This window comes from Olea europaea, unplaced genomic scaffold (genome assembly GCF_002742605.1).
Source record: "Olea europaea var. sylvestris unplaced genomic scaffold, O_europaea_v1 scaffold878, whole genome shotgun sequence".
Classification (NCBI taxonomy): domain Eukaryota; kingdom Viridiplantae; phylum Streptophyta; class Magnoliopsida; order Lamiales; family Oleaceae; genus Olea; species Olea europaea.
In genome coordinates, this window is record NW_019267241.1 from 162,791 (window position 1) to 190,765 (window position 27,975).

A 27,975-nucleotide genomic window follows, 5' to 3' on the forward strand; every position below is an offset into this window, starting at 1 on the left:
TAAAGTAGCATTATTACGTTCCACGACTCAAGGAATTCAATCGAAAGCGGTTGAATGATGAAAGATAATTACAGCAGTTAAGAGGCAGTTTCATGACAAAATGGCCACTACAAAGAAAGTGGGAAGTTACAGGACGATCAAGCAGTTTTCAGGGTAGTTAATCACAAAGAGATCGTTTAGGAGGTATAAAAGGGAGAAAGAACGCAGAAGCAAAGGACCGAATCCAAAACTCTCGAACAGAGAATATGTAATTTTCATTTCCTTAGCTTTTAGACTTAAACATTTTTCTGTAACTCGTGTGCTTGCGCCCCTTGGAGGCACGTTGTTTTTCATTCCCAATTGTAAAGTCCATCGCCAATAAAAGAACACCCCTTTTTGGGACTTTGTCTCAAGAGGTTTCGTCCCTTACACAATCGTCTGACCCTTTTTAATTGTTAGCGACTTAACCCGCGTGAAACAAATATACTGTTCAAAAATCTATAAATAAAAGTTTGTTTTTGTATAGTTTCGAAGAAGAATATGCAATTTTCCTAATTTTTCGTGACGTAGATTTTCCCTAAAAAAGATGGTTTTGGAAGAGCCCAAAAGCCCATTTTTCAGCGCCACCTTCTCTGTTCCATTTTTCACACGCACAAATATATACATAAACAGTGATCCGTTTCAATTCATCTCTTCCATTTTGTGCATAATTTTTGCTATGTCATTCATTTGGATTGAAACCCAATTCTTTAATACCCCCAAAAGGAATTGAAATATACGTCTGCTAATAATTTCTGAACGGAGCGGTAAAACAAATTCCAAGAATGGGGCGTAGTTCAAAGAAGAAGAAGAAGCGCGGAGGAGTAGGAGGTCGTAGGGTCCAGGCTAAGGATCAAAATTCACTTGCCGCCGATAATTCTGAACTTTTATCCGAGGAACTCACCGCTTTGTAAGTAGTCGAATTCGATCTTTAACTCAATCCTTCACGTATAGGCTGCTTTCGCTGTTTTTGATAAATGGGTAGCGGCATGACTAGCCAAGATCTTTTCTTGGCTATGGTACTATTGCGTGATTCTGTGGCTTTCTACTATTTTGATTGTTCTATGGTTGTGCCGGTTGAAACTGAGAACTACAAATTATGTTTTCGTGATTGTTCCTTGAATCAATAGGATGAGAAGGGGGACAGCTTTTCATAGCATCGAATTTTAGTTGAAAATACTTGTGTGCACCATGTATGTATTGTTTCCTATTGAGTCTCGTAATACGTGCATTGGGTTTTTTTTTGTGACAATTAATCACGCAGTCTATTATCATGCTGCCAGATCAAGGAGAAAACATTCTCCTTGAGTTCACATCATTCTCGGTGATTGTACCTTATTCAATAAGCAGAGGCACCCTATATTTTGCATGTCTAGCTTGTATAAAACATTGCTATGACCTAAGGCATGTAAAGGTCTTACTTTTTTGTTTCCCGGAAAGATCCATGGAGGAATGATCCTCCTTTTGCTATTATTTACCTTTTTTTTTTTTTTTTTTTTTTTTTTTTTTTTTTTTTTTTTTTTTTTGGTATAGCTTCTACATTCTGCACAATGCCTCAATTTGAGCTTCTATAATTTTGTAAAAGAATACATCTTTTGTAATTTTCACTTCTCCGTGAAGATTGAGAAATAGATGAGGTGACCTGTTTGCTTAACTCCGTATGGCTGCGCCTCCCTTTTTTGCATTCATACTTTGGGATATAACCTTTCATAGGATATCTGTTGTGTATTCATGCTATCTGTTCTTTTCCTTTCCTGTCTTTATACAAGTTCCTTCTCTTTTCACACTAAATTTATTCATACGGTCACACTGTATTTGGTCTTAAAAAATATATATTTATAGGTTGACTTGTTACAAGTGCGGTGACCTCACAAGGTCTTCTCCCTCATTTTCCACGTCATGTATACATAGGGTAACAAGAAAAAAGTCACATTCCTTTCTGTTGGGAATTATAGGGCTATGTGTGTTATTAGAGTGTTTTGTCCATCTTGCTTTCTTGATAGAACCGTTTCTCTCCAAATTTTTGGATTTTAACAGTGTTAAAGTTATCAAAGACTTGTTTCCGTGTGAAATGCTGGCTGTCACTTGGTCTACATCGGTAGAGGGGAAATCTAAAATGAAGTCCCTTTGTGTGTGGGAGAAGACAGTTTCCTTGTCATCTTTGCAGACAAAATCAGCAGGATTTTTCTAGTAGTCAAGCCCTGACAGATGCAAATGAAGATGGAGGAAATTGCTATTTTAATTACCTTTTTTCATCTTTTTACCTGTAACTTCACATGTTGTACTCAAGGTTATATACCTTCTACATCGTCATCGTCACTCCTTTCTGTTTTATGGTGTTAGAATGTAGCTATCACACAGCTAGTTGTCCCCAAGATGTTGAATTTATCCACCTTTCATTTAAAGCTGTTGTTTTCCACAATGTTTCTAACAATGATTTGGTAGTTTCTTAAGTCATCTTTGCAAACATTGTGGTGTTGATAGTGAAATAGTTGTTGGAAATTAACCTTTACGTGGCCTGATTTGATATTTATATACATTTAAACACTGATAAGCAGGCATGTATAATGTAAAGTCCGATATATACATATGAAGATATGATTTTGCTTCTACAAATGATTTTGCATTGGCACCTGGCTACTTTTATGATAATGTTTATAATCTCATAGCATAAGGTTAACGAGACAATTCACTTAATTTTTAGGTGTGCAATATTTCAAGAAGATTGCGAAGTTGTTTCAGAATCACCTCCTCAAATTAATATCAAGCTCAGGTTACAGATCTTATGATAACTCAAAAACTTATATTATCTTCATGCTTTCTTTTGCTGAGTATTCCATGCGTGGGATAATAGGCCATACTCAAAGGATACAGGTTATGAGGATTCCGATGTTTCTGCTCTTCTTTCAGTGAGGTGTGTGGGTCGTTGTTACTTTATTTGCCATTGTTTGTTAATTTGTCTTGATGTAAACTCTCTTCTGAGTGTATTATCTTGACTCATCAGATTTTTACATGGTTATCCATACAAATCCCCAAAGTTGCAGATAGTGCCAGAGAAAGGCTTGTCAAAATCTGATGCTGATAACCTTCTATCTTTGCTTCATGACCAGGTATTGCGTGATTGTTAGTTTATTTCCTTTTAGAGAGAAATGATGCTTCAATTACACCAAGTTGTTTCGAAGTTTCTTATCACATTTACTTTAATTTAGATGAAGACTAGTCATTTAGCAATGTCAAGAGGACAAGTTGTCTCATCCTGAATCTGGAATCATTCAGATGTTTAAATTTTGTGTTTACGTTTTTCTTCAGTTTGGTGTGAACAAAATGAGCAATGTACTTGCAAGTCGTTACTATGCAACAGTTCCCGATGTATTAAGTTTTATGAAATGATGTTTTCTATCTTGAGTGATGATTCTCAATGTGATGTCAAATAATCGTTGTCTTGAACTGATTGCAAATCTACATGCAGAAATTTCTTAGAATAGCATCCTTGGTTTGGACTTTAGAAGATTATGTTATCTGCAATGGTTTGGGCGGTCCCTTGTTCTCATGTTCAAGCGTTTGCTTGTTATTTAGGCCTGTGAGTGATTTCTACTGATTACAATGCAATGTTATGAGTATCAGCTTTCTGAATGGAAGGTGAACTAAGGGTGTGTTTGATTACAAGTATGGAACTTACATTAAAATAAAATTGGGTAATTGGCACAAAACGTCCCTACCTTTCGAGTGTATTGTGTAAAATGTCCACACCTTTCATTTTTTGACATTTTTGCCCCTATTTCCATCTTTCTTTACGTCGAAAGTCATTTTCATTGTTTTTTGGGTGTAAAATGACCAATATGCCTTTCTCTTTAAGTAAAAGAAAAAAGAAAAAAAGAAAAAATTACAACTATAGGCAAAAATAAAATTGGGTAATTGGCACAAAACGTCCCTACCTTTCGAGTGTATTGTGTAAAATGTCCACACCTTTCATTTTTTGACATTTTTGCCCCTATTTCCATCTTTCTTTACATCGAAAGTCATTTTCACTGTTTTTTGGGTGTAAAATGACCAATATGCCTTTCTCTTTAAGTAAAAGAAAAAAGAAAAAAAGAAAAAATTGCAACTATAGGCGAAACTTCCTTCACTGTTTTTTTGGGTGTAAAATGACCAATATGTCATCCTCTTTAAATAAAAGAAAAAAGAAAAGAAAAGAAAAAATTGCAACTATAGGCGAAACTTCTAAAAAAGTGCAAATGCCCCTTCCCAAAACTTCACCTTCTTCCCACACCTCACCTCCACGCCATCGTCACTTGCCAGCCATTTTCAGCCACCTTCCGGTTAGCTTGGCAGTCGGACCAACATATCAATTTGAAACTCTCACTTTCCTTCACGACCCATTCAACCACTGGCCGAAAATCTAAAGGAATTGGTCGGAAAATTACGCCAAAATTGGCTGCTCACGCAACATGAAAAGGCCAAAAATGGAGGTTGAAAACTCCATTCCAACGACACCCATGGCACACCCATCCTCCAGGTCGATTATGTTCCTCATTGCGCTCCTATAGATGTCTTCATATCATCAAACAAAGCTGAAAATCAAAATCTACATCCAGAAAATCGGAGTTTGCGTTCGGTCGGTAGTTCTTGAGTTCAATCTTGAAAATTGATCGTTTGGTTGATGAATTGATGCAATTGATGGAGGACCCATAGTTGTGACAACATGAGTTGACGATTACATGCTAGAATTGGTGGATTGAAGCCCTGTAGCATCATCAATCGAAAGGGGGTCGGCCGAGTTTCTTTGTGTACGAACTGTCAAGGTTGTTTCTACAATTTCTGACCAAAATTGATGATGACCCATAGGTTCATTAGGTTTGCCTTGAAGAGGCAGTGCTAGAAGGGGTGGTTTGCGATCGTTGATTGTGACACCGGTGACGAAAAATGTGTTTGAAGTTGCCGATTTCGCCGTTGAAGATATCGCATGGTTCTCCAATTTCTGGTTAAAATTGACGATGACCCATAGGTTCATTAGGTTCTCCTTGAAGAGGCGGTGCTAGGAGGGGTGATTCGCCGTCATCGATTTTGCTGTTGAAGTTGTGTGAGCAACCTATTTTAGCGCGATTTTTCGGCTAATTTCTTTAAATTTTCGGCTAGTGGTTGGGTGGGTTGTAATGAGGAAAGTGAGGGCTTCAAGTTGGTATGTTGGTCAAGCTGACCGGAAGGTGGCTGAAAATGGCCAGCAAGTGGCGGTGGCGCGGGGGTGAGGTGTGGGAAGAAGGTGAAGTTTTGGGGAGGGGGGCATTTGCACTTTGTTAGAAGTTTCGCCTATAGTTGCAATTTTTCTTTTTCCTTTTATTTAAAGAGGTGGGCATATTGGTCATTTTACACTCAAAAAATAGTGAAAATGACATTTGATGCAAAGAAAGGTGGAAATAGGGGTAAAAAGCCAAAAAATGAAAGGTAAGGACGTTTTCCACAATATACTCGAAAGGTAAGGACGTTTAGTGCCAATTATCCAAATAAAATTAGTTTTAGACAATTGAATAGCCTAGAACTTATTTGCATGAGATTTGTCAATTAAATGTGTTTGATTGACTTAATTTTCGACTTAGAAAATGTTGTAATTTTCGATCTTTTGTTAGTGGTAGATGAGAAAGGGAGGGGGTAGAGGGGTGTGTGAGAGAGAGAGAGAGAGAATTGCCTGTAAAATAAAACCTAGTCCCTCACTAAAGAAAATGTTTTTCTTGTTTTTGAAGAAAACATGGTCACGTGACCATTTTTGAGAAATATTTTCCATAAAAAAATGTAAACATCCCATAGTTTTTTAATGACTTCATGCAATACTCTCTTCACATAGATTTCCCTTTAAATTTTAGATTTTTCTTCTTAAATCTCTTCATCTTCCTTGTGGCTTATAGGAAACATTCTATTCCTATGAATTTTTTGTGCTCAACCCTTTTACTATTGTGGATTGTAATTCCCACTCACTCAAAAGTATACGTATAGGCAATCTTCTTGCCTATTTACTTTTCAATTTAACCGTGTTTAATCATGTCTTTTGAGGACCTGAATTTCTGAAAGTTTCTTCTTCATGAACTACATGTTTGGAGTTCCATAGGGATGCTTCGACCATCCTCCTCATTTAGCAATAGATTTTCCCTCCTTTTTGTTCCCTTACAGTCATCTACTCTCTCAAAGGCAGAGTAACCTCCACCATGGATAATTGTAGATGGAGGTTGAGGAGTGGTTCCAAGGATGCCTCGGATCTACCCCTTTTTATTTTATTTTATTATTTTATTATTTTTTATTTTTTTGGTGAGGCAGTTATTAGCTGGATTGACATCAGTACATCCAATTCCATTTCATCCTGTACCAGGGATAATGTTGTTCCTCCAATCTTATCTTCTTATGGTTGCAACTAGTCCTAGGAAAGCTAACAAAGCTTGCTCCTTATTGTTCACCTGTGTCATTTGCTTCCTCAGCCCCGCCATTGCTCCATTTTATCTTGCTGAAGTAGTCCTGATGGGTTTTGTCTGATGATGTCTTGGTCTTTGACGTGGTTATCATCATAATTCATGTTGTCTTTAGACTAAACTTTTCAGCGAGACCTTCAATTTGGTGCCTCGTGTAAATTGCGTGGACCGACAACTTCACCAAAACCTTGAAGACAAGACACCAAAAAATGGAGGCATGGGTGATAGAAGACACTTCAATGCTCATGTCAGTCAAATTAACGTAGTACCATATGGATATGGTTAAAATTTTAATAGAGTTTGAATATTGCTAATTTTTGCATGGTGATGGACTTGTATTTCTACTTGATTGGAGTTATTGGGTTAGGTAAAGAACCATGCTTCTGCAACTGTAGGATTTTTATTCATGGAGTTGGTAGCCTACCACCTTTTGCTACTTCTGGAAGTGCCATACGTAGGTAATGTGCTAGGTAGTTTTGTGTCTACTTGGTAATCTTCTTTAGATATTAAATAGTTGGATGCTGAGTTATACTTTTGTTTTTGGAGCTCTTTGGACTGCTTCAGAGACAAGTCGAGATGAATTTCCCTGCTGAATCTGGAACTTTGTGCTCTCTGATTGGCCCATTATGCTTAATTGCACCTTGTTCATTATTGGTGTACCGTGCAGGTGTGGGAAGTCTTAAATTTGTTTCGAATTGATTAAATACCTCATAGGTTAGTTTGCGAGTGATTGGTTTATCAACCAATTTCTAGTCTGTTTTTAGATGGATGCTTTAACCAAATTTATATATTAATAGTCACTGATATAGACACATATATATTTTTATTTACTTTTTTTCCTTGCTCATAAATCGCTAGTTTATAATTATTTCAGGCTAGTTTGAATGCTCGAGAAGGACGAGTGATGATTTACAATTTAGTAGAGGCTGCTCAAGAATTCTTGTCTGAAGTAGTTTCACAGGGACAGTCACAGGAATCTGTAAGCATTGCTTCTCATTTTATTGTTGAAACAACTATGTGTTTGTCTTGTTTATATTATTTGTCGTCCAGCTTAGGAGTTGAAAATTGGATGAGTTAGAATGTAGCCAGATATAAAATGGATCTAGTTGTACTTACGTGAAACTCTTGAGTATTAGTTCCAAACACCCAGCAATCCTCCACAACCACAAGCATCAGTGTTCTGGAACAGTGGAGTTCAGTCTTCCCCTTTTTCCTTTTCCTATGTGAAACACACCACGTGTTACAGAAGAGGGAAGTTGATGATAATTTTTCCAAAATGAATGTAGATCATTAGAGGTATGACTAGTCATAGTTATCTGACTTGTTAGTAGAATATGTATAACAACAAAATGAAAATGAGTCATCTTGACAATGTGAATTTGGGCCGTTTAGATAATGAACATGATTAAACAGGTGGGACAATAGAACTCTGGGTCTCAGAACTATGATTTTTATAGAAATGTGACAGTGTGATCAAATGTCATGTGCTGAAGTACTTTTATGAGCATGAACAATATTGAAGGAGCTTCAATATTCTTTAATTGCTTTAATTTCAAAGACAAATGAGGCAGTGAATGTCAGTCTATAGAGCCATTTATTGGCTGGGATGTAATTATGATGTGAGAGATAAATGCAAGTGGATACCAGTAGACATTGTTTTTGAAAGGCTTATTTTTTCTAGCTCATACTTTATTTTGATATTTTGAGCAAAGATGGTTTTTTCGTGGAAGTCTTTGTATGTTGTGGGAATGACAGCAATCCTTGGTGCATAGTTAATGACGTGATTTTACTTATCATGAAAAGTGAAACAATCGATGGGATCTTAATTTAAATCTTCATGGCAACATGCTACAAAATATGAATTGATCATTGCAAACTTGAAGATTGCACCCACAAGTTTTTTACCCAGTCATCAATGTTTAACATATTTAAAAGATGTTACGATAAATTTATAATTACTATAGTCTTCTTTTTAGTCAATTACTAGTGAGAATACAGATTTACTTCACTTATAATTTTGTTTGTAATAAATTACTGGTGAGATTACAAAATTTAGTTAAACTTGACTTTTGAAGGTATTTGTTTTTGTTTTCTGCTGTCCCATCTACAGGTGCAGCATTTACTTCTATGATATAATTTTAGCTATTCTATATTTTGTTCTTGCGGATGTTTGAGAAGGTTTCAATTTGTTTTCTACGTTGCTTGGACTATAGTCTACAATATATGTCCTTTTAGTTGAGGATTTTCTGGGTTTGACGTGTGACCAGAATTGAAGATGAGCTGATTATATATAGATTGTTTCCTTTTGTAGGTCCGATGCCAGGAAACAGATAACAAAGGGCAACTCTCTCAAAAGAATGCTACAATCTCATCAAGCAAGATAAACTCTTTCAGAGGACCTTTCATTTATAGTCATGTAGATCTTTTCAGTGGTTCTGGAGAATCATGGAATTGGAACCTGGGAATGGAAGATAGTACTCAAATAGTACATCAGCATACATCAGAGGGTTCCAAACAGGGAAATGATAGTCTAGATAAGGTGGAACAGAATGTGAAACCTGCAACGGTTGAGAATTTAAAGACTGAATCTTTACATAAGCCTTCATCAAGACTAGATCCTCTTGAAGAAGAAAGTGAGGATGAGACACGAAGTACTAATTCGAGTGGAAAGATTTCTGATGAATCAGATGGAAATGATGTTCCCGGCGATTTCAAAGTAACTTTGGAATATTTCTCCTTTCGATCGATACTTGATATGCATAGCAAATTCATTAACAAAAGAATATTAGTTCCTGTACCATCTGTATAAACTTCTTGCAGAAATGTACCTTTTTACGTTTTGTAAGTGTAGTATGTTTTAGATATTGATTTTAAGACTGAACACGTATGTCATGTAGTGTCAAGTATTGTTTTGTGGTGTAAGACATGGGTAAGGCATGGTAAATGAAGTGTCGGATTAACTTAGCGTTTGAGTTGGGATGCTTGTTGTGCTTTTGACTGGAGGCTTGTCTTCTCCATAATACATGACAATTTTATGCTTTTTACAGGATATTTTTGTGGTAGGAAATCAAATAGAAACCGATTATGAAGATGTGTATGGTGAATCTTCAGAACCATTATCCTTCGAGTCTGTGGCTCATGACCAACCATCTCAGCCTGTAGCAAGAGACTTGATCCTGGTGATTTTCTAATCTGAACTCAGTGATTTTAATTTCTGTAAAAATAAACTGTAAAATGGTAAGTTTTACTTCCTTTAGGCCCACTTGCTTCGCATTGCTTGTGCTTCCAAAGGACCATTTGCTGATGCTTTGCCAGAAATAACATCAGAGCTCTTGAACTTAGGAGTATGTAATTCTTACGTTTCAGTAGACTTGTTTTAGTTTGACTTATATCCCAACCGGATATAACATTCTGGCTGCTAAATTCTTATTTTTCAGATTGTTTCAGAAACTGTACGAGATTTGGCCGTTAAACCATCTGCAGTCTTTGACAAGACTCTCAATTGTATTTTTGGGAAGCATATTGTGAGACAAATGTGCTTTTTCCTTGGCAACGTTTTGCCTACCAGGCATGCTGGATATCCTTTAACTAATAATCCCTCTCGTTTCTAATCTTGTTCAATAGGTTTCATCTAAAATCTCTAAGTTTTGGACAATGGCTTCTGATTTTGGAGAACATAGTTCTTCTATTCCAAGTTCCCGTTATTTGAATGACTTTGAGGAGCTTCAACCCCTTGGTGAGGTTACATTTTGTTAGTCTTTTGTGTTTCATTTGCATATCCAGCTAAATGGTACTTCTGTTATTTTCAAGAGAAATTCAGGCACATCCTGGTTTATTGATATTTTCTGCTGTTTTCACTGCTCAGAGTTTGCCTTTTTATGTTTAGGCACAATGAATTCTGAAAGGATTTACACGTGTTCTAGAATGTGGCAAAATGTGTAATGTAGGGCATAATGGAGAGCAACCCTTCTTGCAATCCATTAATCGATAATTTTTTTTAACAAGATCAAAATTCTGCTTTTACTGATATCCTTTACGTTTTGTCTCACGGATTGTACACCACTTAAAATTGCTAGAAATTTTGTGCAGTAAATAAAAATACAAAACATTGACTTGACATTCAGTAGTATCTTTTAAAGAAGTATTAAACTGAAACAACCTTACTGCAAAAATAGCACCTAAATGTTGGCGGTCTGTAAGTCCTCTGGTTACTGTACGCATATATTTATTATTTGGAGAACTTCTGTTTCATTACATAACAAAATGCAGATGCTAATTAGTATGATAAATTTTTACTGCTGTTTTTACCATTGATAGGTTATATCTCTAGAGATGTGAAATTCTAGAAGCATTCCTTTAATCAACCGCGACATGCCGATCTTAGAACAAAGCTACTCTATCTATTTTTGTCGTATGGAGCCTTCCATCGATCTTTAATACTTAGAAACTCTTGGCTTCCTATGAACTGGTTCCACAGTTAAATTACATTCCATTAGATTTCATTGGAATCTTATTTGTCATCTACCTTCTGCATGTGTGCATGGATGTGCTCTGTATTTTCTTTTACTTGTACATGAGATGGCTTATTGATGCACTTTCTAGGGTGTTTTGTCATGTCATATTCTGTTCTCATGAAAGCTTTCACTTGATTGTTTTGTGCTTTTTGATCTTTTTGAACTCTAATTCTGTTTGTTATCAATACATAAATTTATGAGCATATGATATAAATCTTTTCTGGTAACAGGTCATGGAGGATTTGGTCATGTTGTCCTCTGCAAGAACAAGCTAGATGGTAGGCAATATGCTGTGAAGAAGATTCGATTGAAAGACAAGAGCCTCCCTGTAAATGACCGTATCTTGAGGTCTGTATTTAACGACAATCTATGATCTCTGTAGTTATTATCTGCTTTTCGTTGGTTGCTATTAGGATTATCACACTCATACCTTGGATAGAAGATGGTTAAACTAGGTTAGAGACAAGCTTTTATCAATTGTTGTTCTATCATGTTACTTTGAACATACGGGTTTACAACAGGTTGGATGTGGATATATTGTGAGATTAGAGGTAAATTGATTTCCTAGCAGAAGTTGATTTTTTAGTATTAATTGCTGTTAATTCCCCCACCCTCTCTTCCAGGGTATCGGTCAGTTTTCCTTTTTTCTTTTTTAATGGTTTTGTGTGTCTCTGTGTGTGGGTGGGGTTTTTTTTTTTTGTTTTTTGGGGGGGGGGGGGGGGGCGTAGAGGGTATTATAGCTAGCAATCTACTACTTGTAGTTTGTCCACCCCATGAATAGCTTACTTGAAGCCATGTGTAAGACTATCCTTCAATAATATTCATTTTTGAAGCTGATTTTTCTATAAGAAATACTTCTTCTATTACTGCTTCTGTTTTTGAATTGCTGTGTAACTTCTTCTCTCTGCAGATTTAATAACCAATGCATAGATTCCACCAATAGTTTCCTTTTCTTAGTTTCCCTATTTTGCAGTCCCATGAAATCACCTACAGGATCCTTTTTTAATTTGAAACTTGTCTCTTTTTACATGTTTGCATTGCATGTTCGTCTTATCTGTGGTCTCGTTTCTCATTTCCTTAAGTATTTTCTGTAGAAATTTGTTTTGAACTTCATAATTTTTTTGATTATTAGGGAAGTAGCTACACTTTCTCGGTTGCAACACCAACATGTTGTACGTTACTACCAGGTATTAGACTCAATGGATATAAATCTTGTTAATTTGATATGTTTTAATTCATTCTTTGGATTTAGCCCATGTTTGGCCCCCATTAATTTTTATTTCATTACATTTCATTTTTCTCTCTCTTATTTTCAATTACACAATCTTTTATAAAATAATATTACACGTAAATCGAAATTTTTTCTTTCTTTTTCAACCACTCATTTTTTCAAAAAAACACTATTCCACCCATTTTCATTACCACAAAATGGGGGCCAAAGGGGGGCTTATAGTTTTTGGTTGTTAGGGAGCTCTTTCTAGTCATTATAGTTTACCCAAAAAAATATGAATAATGTTATCAATCCTCACCCTGGTTTTAGAGCTTCAAAATTTCTTCAATGAAAGATTTCTTTTGTGTTTCATGGCCTTCCTCTAATGATTAATTGTGGTAATGTAATATTTTATATATTTCAGGCATGGTTTGAGACAGGAATTGTTGGAAGCCATGGTGATGCCTTTTGGGGTTCGAAAACTGGCTTGAGCTCTAGTTTCAGCTACGATAACACAAGTTCGTCAGAATTTGGACCTCAGAATAAACTTGACTCTACTTATCTCTATATTCAAATGGAATATTGCCCAAGGTCAACTTCATTATCTACCTCATCTACCTCTTACTCCTTTTCCCATATAATTAAAAAGAAAAATTGCAAAACGCCTTCCAATTAAATTATATACGTTCGCGTGTTTCTAATTACTTGTTTCGTTTTAATATAAATGGATCTGAAAATGTAATTCTCTTGAGTAATTCTTTAGTAATTTTCTCAGTTTTATATAGAAGGTTGTGTCTTGTGTCTGAAGATATTTGAAACTCAAGACCGCCGGTTTTTGCATTGCACCAGTGTATTAAAATTGTGCAAAAGATTATTTTCCATTTCTCGAAATGCCTCTGATATTTGAGATTGTTTGTTATGCAATTTTCTCAAGAAAATGTTGTAGTTGGAATAACACAATTTATCATGTATTTTAGTTGGTACTAATGTAGATAAAACTGAAAGACGTGTCGCTGTTTGTATTATATCTTTATAGTGTTCTGGTTCTAGTAGATAAATAAGTATATTATGGACTGCCTGTTTCAATTAATAACAATAGTCGTGCATCTCATCATATTTCAATTTGCTAACTATATTTTATACTGCTATTGTGCTATACTACTGCTTCAGCATATTTGTTGATGTTTGTTGTTGACTTATTTAGTTAATCTAATTGTGTGAAGGACTTTGAGGCAAATGTTTGAATCTTATAATAATCTTGACAAAGAACTTGCATGGCATCTCTTTCGTCAAATTGTAGAAGGGCTGTCACACATACATGGACAGGGAATCATTCATCGCGATTTGACTCCCAACAACATCTTTTTTGGTGCTCGTAATGATATTAAGATTGGGGATTTTGGTCTTGGTAAGATGACTTTGTTCAACTTGTTATCGATTGAACTGCTTTATTGTGAGTCTATTTTACTTCCTTGTGGTGGAAAAGATTCTTGCCATTTTGTCATCTCTCTTCTAAATGTTGCTTTAATATAAGTTCATCAAAAGAGAATCCTGATGTTATTTATGAAGTACTAAAACCATGTGGAATGTTTGAAAGTCATCAAGCCTTTAAAGATGATAGTGTGACAAAATTTGACACCTACAAACTTTTATAGAACTAATTAACTGATGCAGAATAGTTATGCTGCCTAATATTCTTGAATGTTACAAATGAAGGTTTTCAACATGGAGATCTTTCTTTATATTTAAGTTACAGGGAAGGTGGGGGGTTTTGTGACTCATCCTCTCAGCCAAATTATTTTGATAAAGAGAACATAATCTCTTTGTAAACTTCATATTTTTTCATGTGGTGAAGGCAAGATTGAGATGCCTGACAAGAAATGCCTCTACACCCCGTATGGATGAGATGAGACATGATTCTAGGAACCATTTTGCAAAATATAGTGAATTATAAGATATCACAATCTCATTTCTTTTGGTCAAAACGATTTTGTCACTTTATTTGAAATATTATTCCAATTATAATTTAAACCACAAAATTTGGTAAATAAATTGGATTATTGTCTCAATTTTCTCGAGGATGGTGAACAATAACCTATTTTTGGGTTTTCTTCTTCAATTTCAGCCAAGTTCTTGAAACTGGAGCAGCTGGACCAGGATGTAGATGCTGGAGAAACGGTTGGAGTCTCAGTTGATAGAACTGGCCAAGTTGGCACCTATTTCTATACTGCACCAGAAATAGAGCAAGGGTGGCCAAAGATTGATGAGAAGGTCAATCTTTTATGGATTCAAGTGCACTACTGCGTTTCAGTGGCAACTGTTGCTAATGTATTCTCTTATTATGCTATATTGTTTTGTAGGCCGACATGTACAGCTTAGCAGTTGTTTTCTTTGAGCTGTGGCATCCATTTGACACAGCCATGGAGAGACATGTTGTCCTTTCGGATCTGAAACAAAAAGGAGAGCTTCCTGCTAACTGGGTTGCTGAATTTCCAGAACAGGCATCCTTGTTACGGCGCTTGATGTCTGCAAGTCCATCAGACCGTCCATCAGCCACAGAGCTTCTTCAACATGCTTTCCCTCCTAGAATGGAGTATGACATGTTGGACAGTAAGTAATTGTGATTTTTATATAAAACTTCTGATATCATTTCCTTAACATTTTTTATCGTGGACTATACATAGTTTGGGTATAGACACACGTAAATATCTTATTTCCTTCCTCACCTTCAAGAATGTTTCTCTTCTTTTCACTTTAGCCAGTTCTATTTAAATTATTTGGCCTCTTTATGATGAAAGCAGCTATTCATCCATGATACGTGAAAGAGTGTTAGGTGCTATGGTTAGATGCTCTTTCCTGATGTGCGAAAGATAGATTGAGAACCATTCCTGTTTGGCTCTATTTTTTTTCTAGATCATGTAACGACCCAAATTTTAACAATTTAGTTCGTTACTAAAGCTTTCATTCCATAATTTAATAAATTATTCAAACATCCCAACATGAAAATTTTTAGTTCCATCAATAAAATAAATAAAATATAATCAGTTGAAACATGTCCTAAATTCTAAATAACCAATTTCACATGGAAATAAAAACTAAAATAACGCTGAAAATAAAAGTCCATAGTCATGTTACCGCGGGTTTATTTTTATTGAATTCTATAATTTATGGCATCACGACTGCGCCGCATCTCCCTCCAACCAACGACCCGTTCTAATATGTAAGTAGGGAAAAAGGATGAGTAAATGGGAATACTCAGTAGGACACGAAAAATCATGGTGCAATCCCAAATAAAAATATTTAAATACATATGTCAAAATATCATATCGTCATCATATCTTTAGAAATCGGTAAGAGCTCAATAAACATATATATTTGGTACGGATGACCATAATATACATATCATATCATATCTTTAAACTTTCATAAGCATAACAATTCAACAATATGAAATAAATAATTTAAACGGGATAAAAGCAACAGCACCTCGTTACCCTACCTTGTTAGATCAATTAAATTTGAAAGGCAAAAATTGAATTCATGTTCAAAATCTCTATTTTCTACTTATCTGCCATGTGTGTGCATATCTGTATGTTCTATTGTGCAAGTAATAAACCTCTTGTACGATATTTAAGTTGAAAGGGACAATAGAATTTTGATAGATTTAAAAGTCTGCAAAATGACATGTTTTACAATACCAAGAAGTACTATAACCATTATCCCAATTAAAAATAATATTTTATCTCCAACAACCTAACACATGGCAACCAATCGTATCAACTCTTAGAAAAAAACAAACTACTAGTCAAAACCACCTTTTTTTCCCTTTGAATCACACGTGGCCTTTCTCCCAATTTAATTATAATATATGTGTATTTTTTTATTTATTTACATACCAAATAATAACAACTTATATAAACTATAATTTCTCGGGTCTAACTTATCCGACTAAACTTATTTTCGAGCCTAATATACATAATTAATTACGAATTATCCAACGAGCCCCATATTGATATACTTTTCTTCGCCCTATCGAAAACTAAATATTTGGCCTAAATAAAATTGTATTAATATATATATCACTTTAGTCCCCCAACTTTCTAAATTTAAAATATAGTATATAAATAATAAATTTTATTACGTGAAAATTTTCAGGACTTTACAGATCCCCCATGTATTTGGTAGCTCAACATAAGTCTCTAATTCCTTGATACTAGGTGAGCTATTTTCTGATCAATCGTGCTTAGTGTGACTACAGTGGAAGTATCATTTTCCCTAATGCATGTAATGTTCAAAAGGTACAATAAGTGTATATTGCTTTATATTGTTTCAGAGACTGTGACGACCCGAGTTCTAAAGATTCGAGTGTTACTAAAATCATATCTTGAACATTGAAGTGCACTTTCTAAACTTGAAAATTTGATAATAATTTCATAAAATAGTGCGAGTAAATTCATAACTTAAGAAAACTTAAATTCAATGAACAGAAAATGCTAGAAGTTTTCTAAACCAATACTTAATGAAATTAAATAAGCTTAGTGGATCTTTGACTTGCCACTTCGTTAGCCCTTTCATGCATCAATTGCCATGAACCATTAATTTCCTAAAAGGGGAATAAGGAGGGGTATGAGATAAAATCTCAATAAGCATATAAGTACGTGGGTTAATATTTTATACAGAATTTAAGGAATTTCATACATACATAGGGAGACATGAAAATTTAGACCGAGCATAGCTGATACACAATTTTCATCTGGAGTTCTACTATATTCCGGTCTAATCTTAGAACATACATGAAGGACATCATAATCAATGTTCCAAAATCATAAAGTACGAATATAAACTCATTAGCACGTAAAAGAACTTATACACACACCCGTATCTTGTGGGAGTGATAAGAAAATGAAATGTATTTGGGACTTAAACACTTGTCCCACATGCTAATAAATATAGTATATTCGTGGTTGTGTGTATTTCAAAGAGAAATGAATGTATTTGAAAAAGAAAAATATTATACTTATTTATAGGAACCACTATGCTTTTTGAGAGTTCTAATCCAATACAACTTAAAATTTTAAAAGTGATATAACTTTATCATTATCTCAACCATATTTTGGTTAATGAGATAAGATAATTAATTTTTTAGAAAAAATTACATTATCTGAATAATTTTTAAAATTAAATAAGATAGAGATAAAATCAAAAGATCAGCTCAATCATTTAAATTTTCAATTTAATTAAAAGAGATAAAATTAAAACATCATCTCAATTATCTTTATAATTAAATAAGATTTTAACAATTTGGTTCTTTAATCCCAAAAGGAAAAAAAATAAAATAAAATGTGTGGGCTATCATTCCTTCTGATGGACTTTAATGTGACTGATCTGGTTAAAATGATAATTGTGTTACTTTAAGGCCCACAAGATAAACTAATAAGATTAGGCCCATGGGTACGGGTGTTACAGATACTCTTGTATGTCGGCTTCTTTTTTAATCTCTTCAATGTTAAATTTCTGGGATTAAGAGTGGAGGCACAGGATTCGAATAACCAAAAACATAGAAAACCCTTTATTTTTAATAAGCTGCATGTTTGCATGGAGTTTCAGGTCTGTCAAATTAGAACAAGACTAAAAAATCTTGTGACATTTTTGAATGACATTATGGAATAAGCTTGAGTTTAAACTACGATACATTATTTTCTTCCATCTCCAAACAAGTGGGCAAATTGAAATTATACATGAAAAGTGTGGGAAATCTTTGAGGATGTTTGTAGGAAACAATCCTAAGTGGAAGCTTTTGTGATAGAATTAGCCAAATATATGAATAATCAAACTGCAGGGATGAGTCCTTCTGAAAAACGGCCTACACATTTCTATGACTTAATTCCTTTTCCTGAAGTGGTAGAGAGATAATTGAAAGGTTTCATGATAAAATCATGCCCAAAATCAAGAAATTGAATGCCAAGTAACAAGAAATATGTAGACCAAAAGACACAAGTTATTGAAAGTTGATATTGGTGATGGTTTACAGATTCAAGTAAAGATTTTCCATTGTATATTATTCTAAAAATAAGCAAAAGAAAGACTGATGTTACAAAATTTTCAAGACAATATGAGGAATTGCCTTCCAAGGGGAGGGGATGATGGAACCAGCTAACGGCATTCCTTTGACACATGAAATGGACTCGTAAATGGAATTCTTGGGATAATGCAATGAGTAAAATGCATTATATAATATCTTTGAATGGGTAATAATATTATCTCTTATTTCTGTTTCTACGTTCAGTATTCACAGGAGTGTATTGAATGGAGGTAATCTGGAAAGGATGCAATATCTTAGTCAGGGGTGGACCCACATGGGGTCATGTGGGGTCAACTGACCCCACAGTTTTTTTTTTCCCTGGCTGTTGAAAACGGTTAGTTGGGTTCCAATTAATTCCTAGTAGCCCAATGACTCCAATCCATTATCCATATCCATATAGTCCAATGACTCCAAAGTCCAATACATTATCCATATATTGATAGCGATGTATTTGACGATATTGATAACGATGTAATTATACGACGTTTTCAAAGTATGAAAACGCGTAGGCTACAATTGTAGTAGTATATGAATTTATTTTCGTTAATGATACGTTGTTCGAAAAAAAATTCATTTTTGACCCCACAGTCCTAAGTCTCTAGGTCCGCCCCTGATCTTAGTGAATTGTTTGCTTGGTGAAAAGGATTAGGAGATTACCAATCATATGCTGTGGGGAAAAGGATGGAAAATAGAACACAGCACCCAATGTAATTTTCAGTAATTTGGAGAGAGAGTAATCAAAATTTTCTTTGACGGAGTGGAGAAGACAATTCAAGAGATTCACATTTTTAGTACTTTTTTATGGAATTTAAGAAAAATACCCAAATCAGTGGGTTTATGTGGATCTCCTAGATAGTTTGTAGCTTCTACATTGCTTAAATGTTTGTGGATTTCCTAGATCAGTGGGTTTATGTGAATTTCCTAGATGGAGTGTAGGTTCTACATTGCTTAAATGTTTGTCTTTTTATTTTCAGCTTCCCTTTTCAGGTAAGCTAAATGTTTGTGGAGACGCATTTATTTTTCTTTTGGCCTAACGGAGTAAATTATTTGATTTTGTAGTCAAAATGGTTTAGAGTATCTTTATCTTTATTTCTGCAAAGCCTCGTGATTAATCAATGTCTTTATCGCCACTTGATTTGAAGTAACGATCTTTTGCATCTCTGAGGATTTACTACTTGATGACTACAAATTTGACATTCTGAGTGGTTGTAGAGATACCCAGCACTGATAGTTTTATCTCATGATTTGAGCAAGTTTAATTCTGTTTCTTTTTTTATTTTTTATTTTTTATCTTTCTTTCTTTATTTTTTATTTTTCATTTTTTTGTACATGCAGATATTTTACGAACAATTCATAGTTCAGAAGACACCAGTATTTATGAAAAACTTGTGAATGCTATTTTTGATGAGGATATGTTAAGCTCGAAGGGCATTCAGGAGAGTGTTGGAAGACCAAAATTGGTTGGGCAGGATACTTCATCTATTCTTTTCACAGATGTTTGCAGTGCTAATCGTGATCAGGTTGTTGAGGTTGCTACGGAAGTTTTTCGTAAGCATTGTGCAAAGCATTTGGAGATCATACCAATGAGAATGTTGGATGAACGTCTGCAGCTTAACAGGTTTCACTCTGAATTAACTTCCTTTTACACTCTTGCTATCATTATTTTTTCATGTTACCTATTTTGGTTGACGTGTGCATTTGACGTTAACGTGTTTGAGCTGTCTGCTTACTCTGTTCCTTTGTTAAATTTAAAGAAATACTGTGAAGCTATTGACTCCTGGAGGAGATATGGTCGAGCTTTGCCATGAGCTACGCTTTCCATTCGTCAAATGGGCCATTACAAACCAGGTATGGATTTGGTGGAATATTATGTTCTTTCAAAGTTCAATCACACATTATGGAAGCTTATGTCCTAACATTTGCCAAGTGCTTAATGCATTGCTATTGCATATTCTTAGAGCATAAATCCCAACTATTGCCAAGTGCGAAGTGTTGTAATATAGTGTATGTTCTTCTGTGGTCAGTTTAAATTACACCTTTAGTTTCAATACAAGAGAGGCAGGGTATTACTTTCCATTTGAGGACTTGCTGTATAATAGTAATTCAGCTCAAGTTGCAGTATTGGCCAGCTGAACTGCTGAAGGTGTCATCAGCTCTGTTCAATGTTACTGATATCGAGCACAACTTACATTAAATGATTCTTACAGTTCTTAAGGAGAGCTAAAAGTAGAGTGAAATTATTAACATGTGTTTCTTAATTAAAAATATTAAGAATGTCGAATACTAGAATTCATGGCTTTGTGGACTTGCCAATGGCTCATAAGATTGATGTGCTCAATAACTTTTAAATACTTAAATTGATAAACTGCTTCAGCAATCAAGCATGGAAACTGCTTAAATTGTAAAAGCGACAGAGACGAGTCGAAGTTTAATAAAGGGAACAACGATTAGAACAGCTGACCTCTATTTTTATGATTGTTAACTGCTACTTTGTGGTTAAATTTGTAAACCAACTTATTTGTTCTCTGTAGAATTCCTTTCTTATGAGCATTTTGATACATATGATTAAATGTGATGGGCACATACTCTTATGTTCAAGGACAAGTTTTATAGAACGGTTGTTAGACTTCTATAATTAATGTTACTTAGTGCATGGCCATACTAGAATAGATAAAATTAGAACAGAGGACCAAGCAAGTTTCCGCGACACCAGTGGAGGATAATCAAAGGAATGAAGATATAGATGTCTAGCCACTTAAAGAAGCTCTGTATGGCAAGAATAACTGCTGTTCAAAAAGATTATAAAATGATTGCTTGACGTGAAAACGATTTGATTTAATTTTACTTTTTCAATAGATGGAGCAACGAGCTGAGCAAAGTGGAAAAAATGGATTCTTGTAATCGACTCAAGATTATTTGGAGGCCTGGATTGTTGTTTTGGTCGCTACTTGTATTAAAACATTGTTAGTTGACACAAGTATTTGTGTTGCCTATTTTAGGGCTTGAGGAAAAAATATTTATATGAAGCCTTTTTACCATTGATTAAGAATTTACTGTTTCCTGTGCAGAAGTCGTTTTTCAAACGTTATGAAATATCGTATGTATACCGAAGAGCAATTGGACATTCACCACCTAATCGGTACCTCCAGGTTTATTGCATTTTATTTATTTATTTATGTATTTATTTTGATTTATTTTTTTGTGTAATTCTATTAATTGTATTTTGATTGACTTAATATAAACAAACTTCCCTTGTTTGTAGGGGGATTTTGATATCATTGGAGGAGCAGCAACATTAACAGAGGCAGAGGTCATAAAGGTACTGTATCGTTGTCTTTAGTTTTAAATCCACACCCCCAAGCTCCAGACCTAGAACCTTCCTCCCCCCAGTTAAAAGATTTACGACTCCAATTAGAATTTATTTCCATTCAATTTTATCAGTTGTTTTGAATCTTTTTTTCTTTTTTATACTTGAGGAATATGTGCTTTTTGTCAAAACCAATTCTTGAGTCGGAATTTTGATTGTTTAAGGGTTGTGCGACATTGTGTACCAACTGATATATATAAACTCATTAGGACTAACTGCTTTGACATTAGAATTCCAATGACTTGCAGTATTAACAAAGTGACGTTCTTTTTTTTTTTTCCCTCCTTTCTTTCTTTTCTCCGTAGATGTATATAGGTGATACAACCCACATTCCTTTTCCTCAAACATGTTATTCTGTAGAAAATCTACTACCATAATATAGCAAGCATTTGAGGCCCAATTTCTGTCTAAAAATTCTAAATCATTCTGAAAAAAGAAAGGATGATTGTAGAACTACAATAAAAGGTGTCTTAATATGCAAGTATTAGATAGAATTTCATCTAATGTTTTAAGTTTTACCATAAAACTGTATGTTCCATTATCTCACTTTCAGGGGAAAAATGGAGAAAAATGCAATTAGTGATAAAAATGAAATCATCTAGAACGTTTATGTATCCAGTTATGAGAAAATATAGGTATTATTGGAAATCGATGTTTAAGTCAACTATGATCTTTCTTTGGAAGGGACAAGGTATGCTTAAAATTGTGCTCCATAAAAGATGTACACAAGTAAAACCTGTACACATTTGCCTTCTCTCTCTAGCCTAGCAGGCTACCTTCTGCCACACTTCCTACAAGCCACCTACTTGAGGAAAACCCATAAAATAACAACTAATCCACGACCCTTTGCATGTGCAGTTGATTCCCACACACAATTGACATTTTTGTCTTGATCTCCATGATCCTCAAAAAGCATATCAGTTCTGGTGGGTGACATCTTTTTGCAGTATGTCCTTGAAGAAATCTGGAGATGCATAAATTCCATTAGATATCTCCATTTTTATGTTATATTGAAAGTATTCATAGTTTTGTATTGTTTCTATCTGTGATTAGAGGAAAAATATATGGTTTATTGCAGAGATCAATATATTCTTTTTACCGGCTGAAGGAACACAGGATGACTTTTATTGTTTTGCTAGTGATAACAGCAATTATTTATTCCAAATGTGATTATCTAAAATCTTCTGCGTAAATTTATTTTATTTTATTTTATTTTTTGTGTGTACATTAGGACTATATAATGTAAACATATGTGAATTTTAATCAAGCCAACTCTGTGGAAGTTCCATAAAAGTAAAATTTTGTGGTCCAATTACTTTCTTAAACATAGATCATGAAATTGGTGATCAAAACTGGAATCCTGAAAGTGTTTAAGAAACATATTGAACTCATAGTGGTCAGAATGAGAATCCTATGTATTTGATGGTTTGTTAGCTTTTCACTATGTCCAAGAAACAATGTTTTGTTCAAATTAAATATCTGAAATGAACTATTAAAGCTTCTAATATTTCCACTGGGATGTATGCATAGCATTGATCAATTTGCATAGACCATGCACTATGTATTGTTTAGCTCTGGCGGATGTGAAATTATAATGTGCATTCCAACTTACAGGCTACGGTGGACATTGTCACTCGATTTTTCCAATCAGAATCCTGTGATATTCATTTGAATCATGGGGATCTGCTGGAAGCAATATGGTCTTGGACTGGAATCAAACCAGAGCATAGACAGAAAGTATCAGATGTATGGCTTCAAATTAATTTGTTGGTGGCTTTCTACATGAATGTGCATATATTCGTTTTTGACAATTTCATCATTCTTCGTGAAGCTTCTCTCTTTGTTGGGTTCTTTGCGTCCTCAGTCGTCTGAAAGGAAGTCAAAATGGGTGGTCATAAGGCGACAACTTCGACAGGTCAGAAAACTGAAAGCTACTTGCTCAAAGAAACAGAGTCACTGTTGGGTTTCTGTTTGCTCTCTTTTGTTCCATCATTTTCACCAATGAAGGCCAAGTTTTCATTTTCTAGATATTTATAATTATAGTTCAACTGTAAGAGAACACAAGCCTTATTAAAAACAATTGTATGTTTTCAGAATTACTTGGGATGCAAACGATGCAGCAAGCTGCAAACCGTTAGAGAAAACTAACAAATTTATCTATACTGCCACAAAATAGTCAAGAAAGAACAGATTGGAAACTATGAATGTTGGAAATCAGTCCAATGTAGCTTTACAATCTTTTATAAATTTGTTTATGGTGAAGTCTTTTGTTGTTTAGTTCATAATGTATTTTAACTTAACTTCTTCTGTAATCTCTCTCTTTGCATGTTGTATAACGAAGTTAGGCATCCTAGATATATGGAGGTTATGTTCACAGCACTTTAGGAATTTATGGTAGATAAGAATTCTCTGTCATAGTTGCGAACATTACCAGGCAAAACTATGTACATATATTTCCCAAACCTTGGGAACTCTGAAGCCTTTCGGATAGCGTGATGGAATTTGCCTCCCTCAATGTGGTGCCTAAAGAATTCCAGTTTCAATCAATATTCCTACTGATTTTCTGTGTGGTGGGGGGGCAGAAAAGGGTAAAGTGGACAAATTAAATTTTCCCTCTCCAACGCTAATTTAAAAATGAAAGGGATTAAAAAAGTTTATCCAAATAGAGTTTGACATTGCTAAAATAGAAGTATAATAATGCAAAGAAATTTGATCTTCTCCCATTCATTGGGATCCTGCTCTGAAATTTAATTAAAACCCAAAAACACATTTAGTTTCTCTGGTGTTGTCTTTTAATGGATAGCATGACTTGTGGGTGTGAATATTTGGACCCTTATCTTTTCATGTTGGCTTCATGCTTCTTGGCATACAAGGCATAATTAATGCCGTTAAGTGGAAATCTGAATTTTTTTTTTTGTTGGAATTGTAGTTTCTTGTGTTTATAAGTTGCAAAAATACTGTGGTGGGATGTACACCGATCAAATGATCTAGTTCATATTTAGACATGAATATTTGATAATGAGCTTAGCGGAGATGTCTGTAACATGATTCTAAGAGTTTATTATTGGAATTCTATCCAGGAACTCAATCTCTCTGAAGCTACTGTAAATAGATTACAGACCGTTGGACTGAGATTCTGTGGAATTGCGGATCATGCACTTCCCAGATTAAGAGGTGCCCTCCCTGCTGGTAAGTTACACCTGATTTTCTGTTACTTGTTACTTTACATATTATTTCATTGGTTCTTGTAAAGAGAGAATTTATTTGTGGTTAATGCAGATAAATCAACACACAAGGCACTTGATGAGTTGTCAGAGCTTTTAAACTATCTAAGAGTTTGGAGGATTGATAAACGCTTATATGTTGATGCCCTTATGCCGCCAACTGAAAGTTACCATAGGAACTTGTATTTTCAGGTACTACAATAGTTCTCATCTAAGTGTATTCCTTTCAATCAAGGCCTTATTTACTGCAAATAGTAATAATTGTGAATATGAAGGCCGATGAACTGCTCATTTTAGTTTCTTGAATTCATTCTAGGATCAAGCAAAACTGTAACGTCTAATTTTTATCTAGGTATGTGTGTGTATGAGCAACTAGTAAAACTTACTTATGAACATTACAATTTAACAACGAACAATTGACGAAGAAGAAGGAACAAGAAAGAAAAAGGGGTTTCAAGAAAAAAAGAAGAATTTAGGGCTAGAGAAAATCGATTTATTTCATATAGTCAAGGTACCTATTACAATGAATAAGCCCACTTTTATAAAGTAAAAAAGCTAAAATCAAAAGAACTTATAATAAACCAGAAATTTTATTAAAACCAATCCAATATAATCTAAACAAACATAATTTGAAATGAACTCTATTTTAAAATCATATCTAAATTCCATTTTTATCACCATCAAAAACAATAGGAATAAAGGAAGAGGGAAACAAGTATCGACGATGGGCAGAGGCTGCTTTATGCATAAATCATATCAGTTTAATACAAGGTTAACAAAGTAAAGAAAAGATTACTTTTCTTTATACCTGACTATAATACATCTCCTGACCGGGCATACAGTGCCTATTTTTTCATAAAGAATCTATCCAAAGAGGCATGTGGTGGCACATTTTTTGTTCTTATTTTAAGTTTGATTTTTCCCTTGAGAATGGTAGCTCAGTTTATGCATTTAAAAACAGAAAACAAAATATTTTATAAGCTATATTACTTCGTGAATGGTTATTCATCCTCTTTCTCGCAGATATATTTAAGAAAGGATAACAGTACTGTATCACTTATGGAAGGAACACTCCTTGCTGTTGGTGGTCGTTATGATTACTTGGTTCACCATATGTCAGATTCTGAACATGTAGGTGTTAAATTGACTATTCCATTTCTATTTATGTTGTTCTTGTGTAAGATTGTATAAAGTGCAAAGTGCGTGCATGTATATTTTCCCTTTTTATATTTGTCTAGTTGTGGTTAAGAATGTAACCATGACTTTCAGCTTTTAGGGTTAGATTCTGGCCATTGTGTTCATCAATGGCTTAGGATACTTTTGCAGCACGAGATTCCGGAAGGTTAATCAAGTTCACAATCATTTTTCTGGACTTGTAAATATATTGGTTAATCCTAGTCTTTCCATGCGAAGGATTACATAACAAGGTTCATGGATTTGCCAAAACAAGGCTTTTCAGAGTAAAAGATTTTATAGACTCTTGATTAATTTTTTCCTTATATTGTTCAGATACATCACGTTCAGCATTGTAGGCAACACATAATCTCTGAAATCTAACACGCTTATTTTCTGTCATTCAACATCATAATTTCAAAATTTTCTATTTCAGTTATTATTGCCCAATAAGAGAGCTAATGCGTATCTATCGTTGTAATAATAAACATATGAAGGCAGTGTATACATTTTATGACTGTCAGTGTTGCTATGATGTTCCCAGAAATTAAATCCTCCAGGTGCAGTTGGGACTAGTCTTGCTCTAGAGACAATTTTGATGCATTCTTCTGTAGATATTAAGCCTCACAGGTACTCTTTCCCTCCCTCTCTCTGTGTGCGCGCATGCGAATGTGTGCACGCATGCGTCTGTGAGTATAGTAGGGTCCAACGTAATTTTATATAAATATCTTTATTCATCTTCAACTCGTTCTCTAAGTTTGGCGTTACAAACATGCAGAAATGATGTGGGCATTAACGTCCTTGTTTGTTCAAGAGGAGGTGGCGGCTTACTAGTGGAGCGCATGGAACTAGTGGCTGAGCTATGGGAGGAGAATATCAAGGTCAGTGATATCATTCCTACGGAGATTTTTGAGATGTCCAAAAAAGAATCTGAACTTACACGCTGGCATTCATTTGATCAGGCTGAGCTCGTCCCATTATGTGATCCAAGCCTTACAGAACAGTATGAATATGCAAGCGAGCATGATATCAAATGTCTTGTTATCGTTACTGACACTGGTGTAACTCAAAAAGGTTCAGTTAAGGTAGGACCAGTAATCGTGTTGGGCCATTATGTTCTTAATGCATGTTTTTCAGAGCTTATAATTGGTCAGACTATTTTTATCCACAAATTTCATAGAACCCAGAAATTTTTGTTCGAAAGGAATCCATATAACTTGATTGGACCTATGAGCAGGTCCGTCATCTTGAGCTCAAGAAAGAAAAAGAAGTTGAGAGGGAAACCCTTGTCAAATTTCTATTGGATGCAATGGAAACTCAATTTAGAAATCTATCCATCTGGAACTAGCTCATTACGCTTGGAACCCTCACTTGTTCAGGTTTGCTTTTGGATCAATTCTTTCAAACCAGTGTATGTATGGGAAATGTGATTAAATTATATTCTAAGCTGTTCAAGCATAATTTTTACCGACTTATTTGTCCACATATATTCCATAAGCCCCACAACTTATAATGTCTTAAATTTTAATTTAATTACTTCTCAAACATGCACTGGTATTCCATTGGAAGTTTGTTTGTTCAGATTGACGAAGTTTCCTTGTCTTTAAATTTAAGTATCCAATGCTCCGTCTGCCCCGCAGGTCATAACCATCATCCCCGGACGAAGTTGTATATAGTCTTCCAGCACATTTTGTGATTTCAAGATTACGACAGTTAAATTTGTACAGCTTCTTGCTTTGATAAATTTCTTGTCGAACTTACAGATATTACCAAGTATTAGTCCTCATATTGAAATAGGGAAATAATCTAGTTTGAAAGGTTTTACTATTCATAGCAAAAAGTGTTCCATTTTTGACTTGGAAGATTTCAGTTTTTAAGTTACGTTTACTTTTATAGGATTTATGTCTTTCATTGATGACTTCCATATGAATG

At 34.6% G+C, this 27,975-nt stretch overlaps 1 protein-coding gene across 2 annotated transcripts; it reads left to right on the forward strand.

The window, feature by feature from the left end:
• The first annotated feature begins 570 nt into the window (after positions 1-570).
• Positions 571-27,954, forward strand: LOC111392082 (eIF-2-alpha kinase GCN2). 2 transcript variants are annotated; one of them, XM_023017360.1, is made up of 30 exons: positions 571-928; positions 2,723-2,791; positions 2,873-2,932; positions 3,023-3,128; positions 7,348-7,452; positions 8,785-9,189; positions 9,521-9,652; positions 9,731-9,817; positions 9,911-9,997; positions 10,098-10,209; positions 11,218-11,335; positions 12,120-12,174; positions 12,622-12,788; positions 13,421-13,605; positions 14,323-14,468; positions 14,558-14,807; positions 19,615-19,897; positions 20,034-20,127; positions 21,348-21,428; positions 21,542-21,598; positions 23,261-23,392; positions 23,478-23,561; positions 24,727-24,835; positions 24,926-25,062; positions 25,894-26,001; positions 26,588-26,673; positions 26,822-26,924; positions 27,006-27,128; positions 27,281-27,422; positions 27,684-27,954. In XM_023017360.1, exons 1-29 carry the CDS (start codon positions 804-806, stop codon positions 27,389-27,391), a joined length of 3,717 nt encoding a protein of 1,238 aa, XP_022873128.1. In that variant the 5' UTR covers positions 571-803; the 3' UTR covers positions 27,392-27,422; positions 27,684-27,954. The 2 variants fall into 2 exon arrangements, with proteins under 2 accessions (XP_022873128.1, XP_022873129.1); XM_023017361.1 differs by lacking the exons at positions 571-928; positions 2,723-2,791; positions 2,873-2,932; positions 3,023-3,128 and adding an exon at positions 7,020-7,140.
• The last annotated feature ends 21 nt before the right edge of the window (positions 27,955-27,975 follow it).

What these genes read in the sequence shown, in the direction of transcription:
- LOC111392082 (XM_023017360.1), top strand. Translation starts at nt 804, where the DNA reads ATGGGGCGTAGTTCAAAGAAGAAGAAGAAGCGCGGAGGAGTAGGAGGT. An exon ending in TCCGAGGAACTCACCGCTTT is followed by an intron (nt 929 to 2,722) that starts GTAAGTAGTCGA and finishes CTTAATTTTTAG; the next exon opens with GTGTGCAATATTTCAAGAAG. An exon ending in TATGGGAGGAGAATATCAAG is followed by an intron (nt 26,925 to 27,005) that starts GTCAGTGATATC and finishes TCATTTGATCAG; the next exon opens with GCTGAGCTCGTCCCATTATG.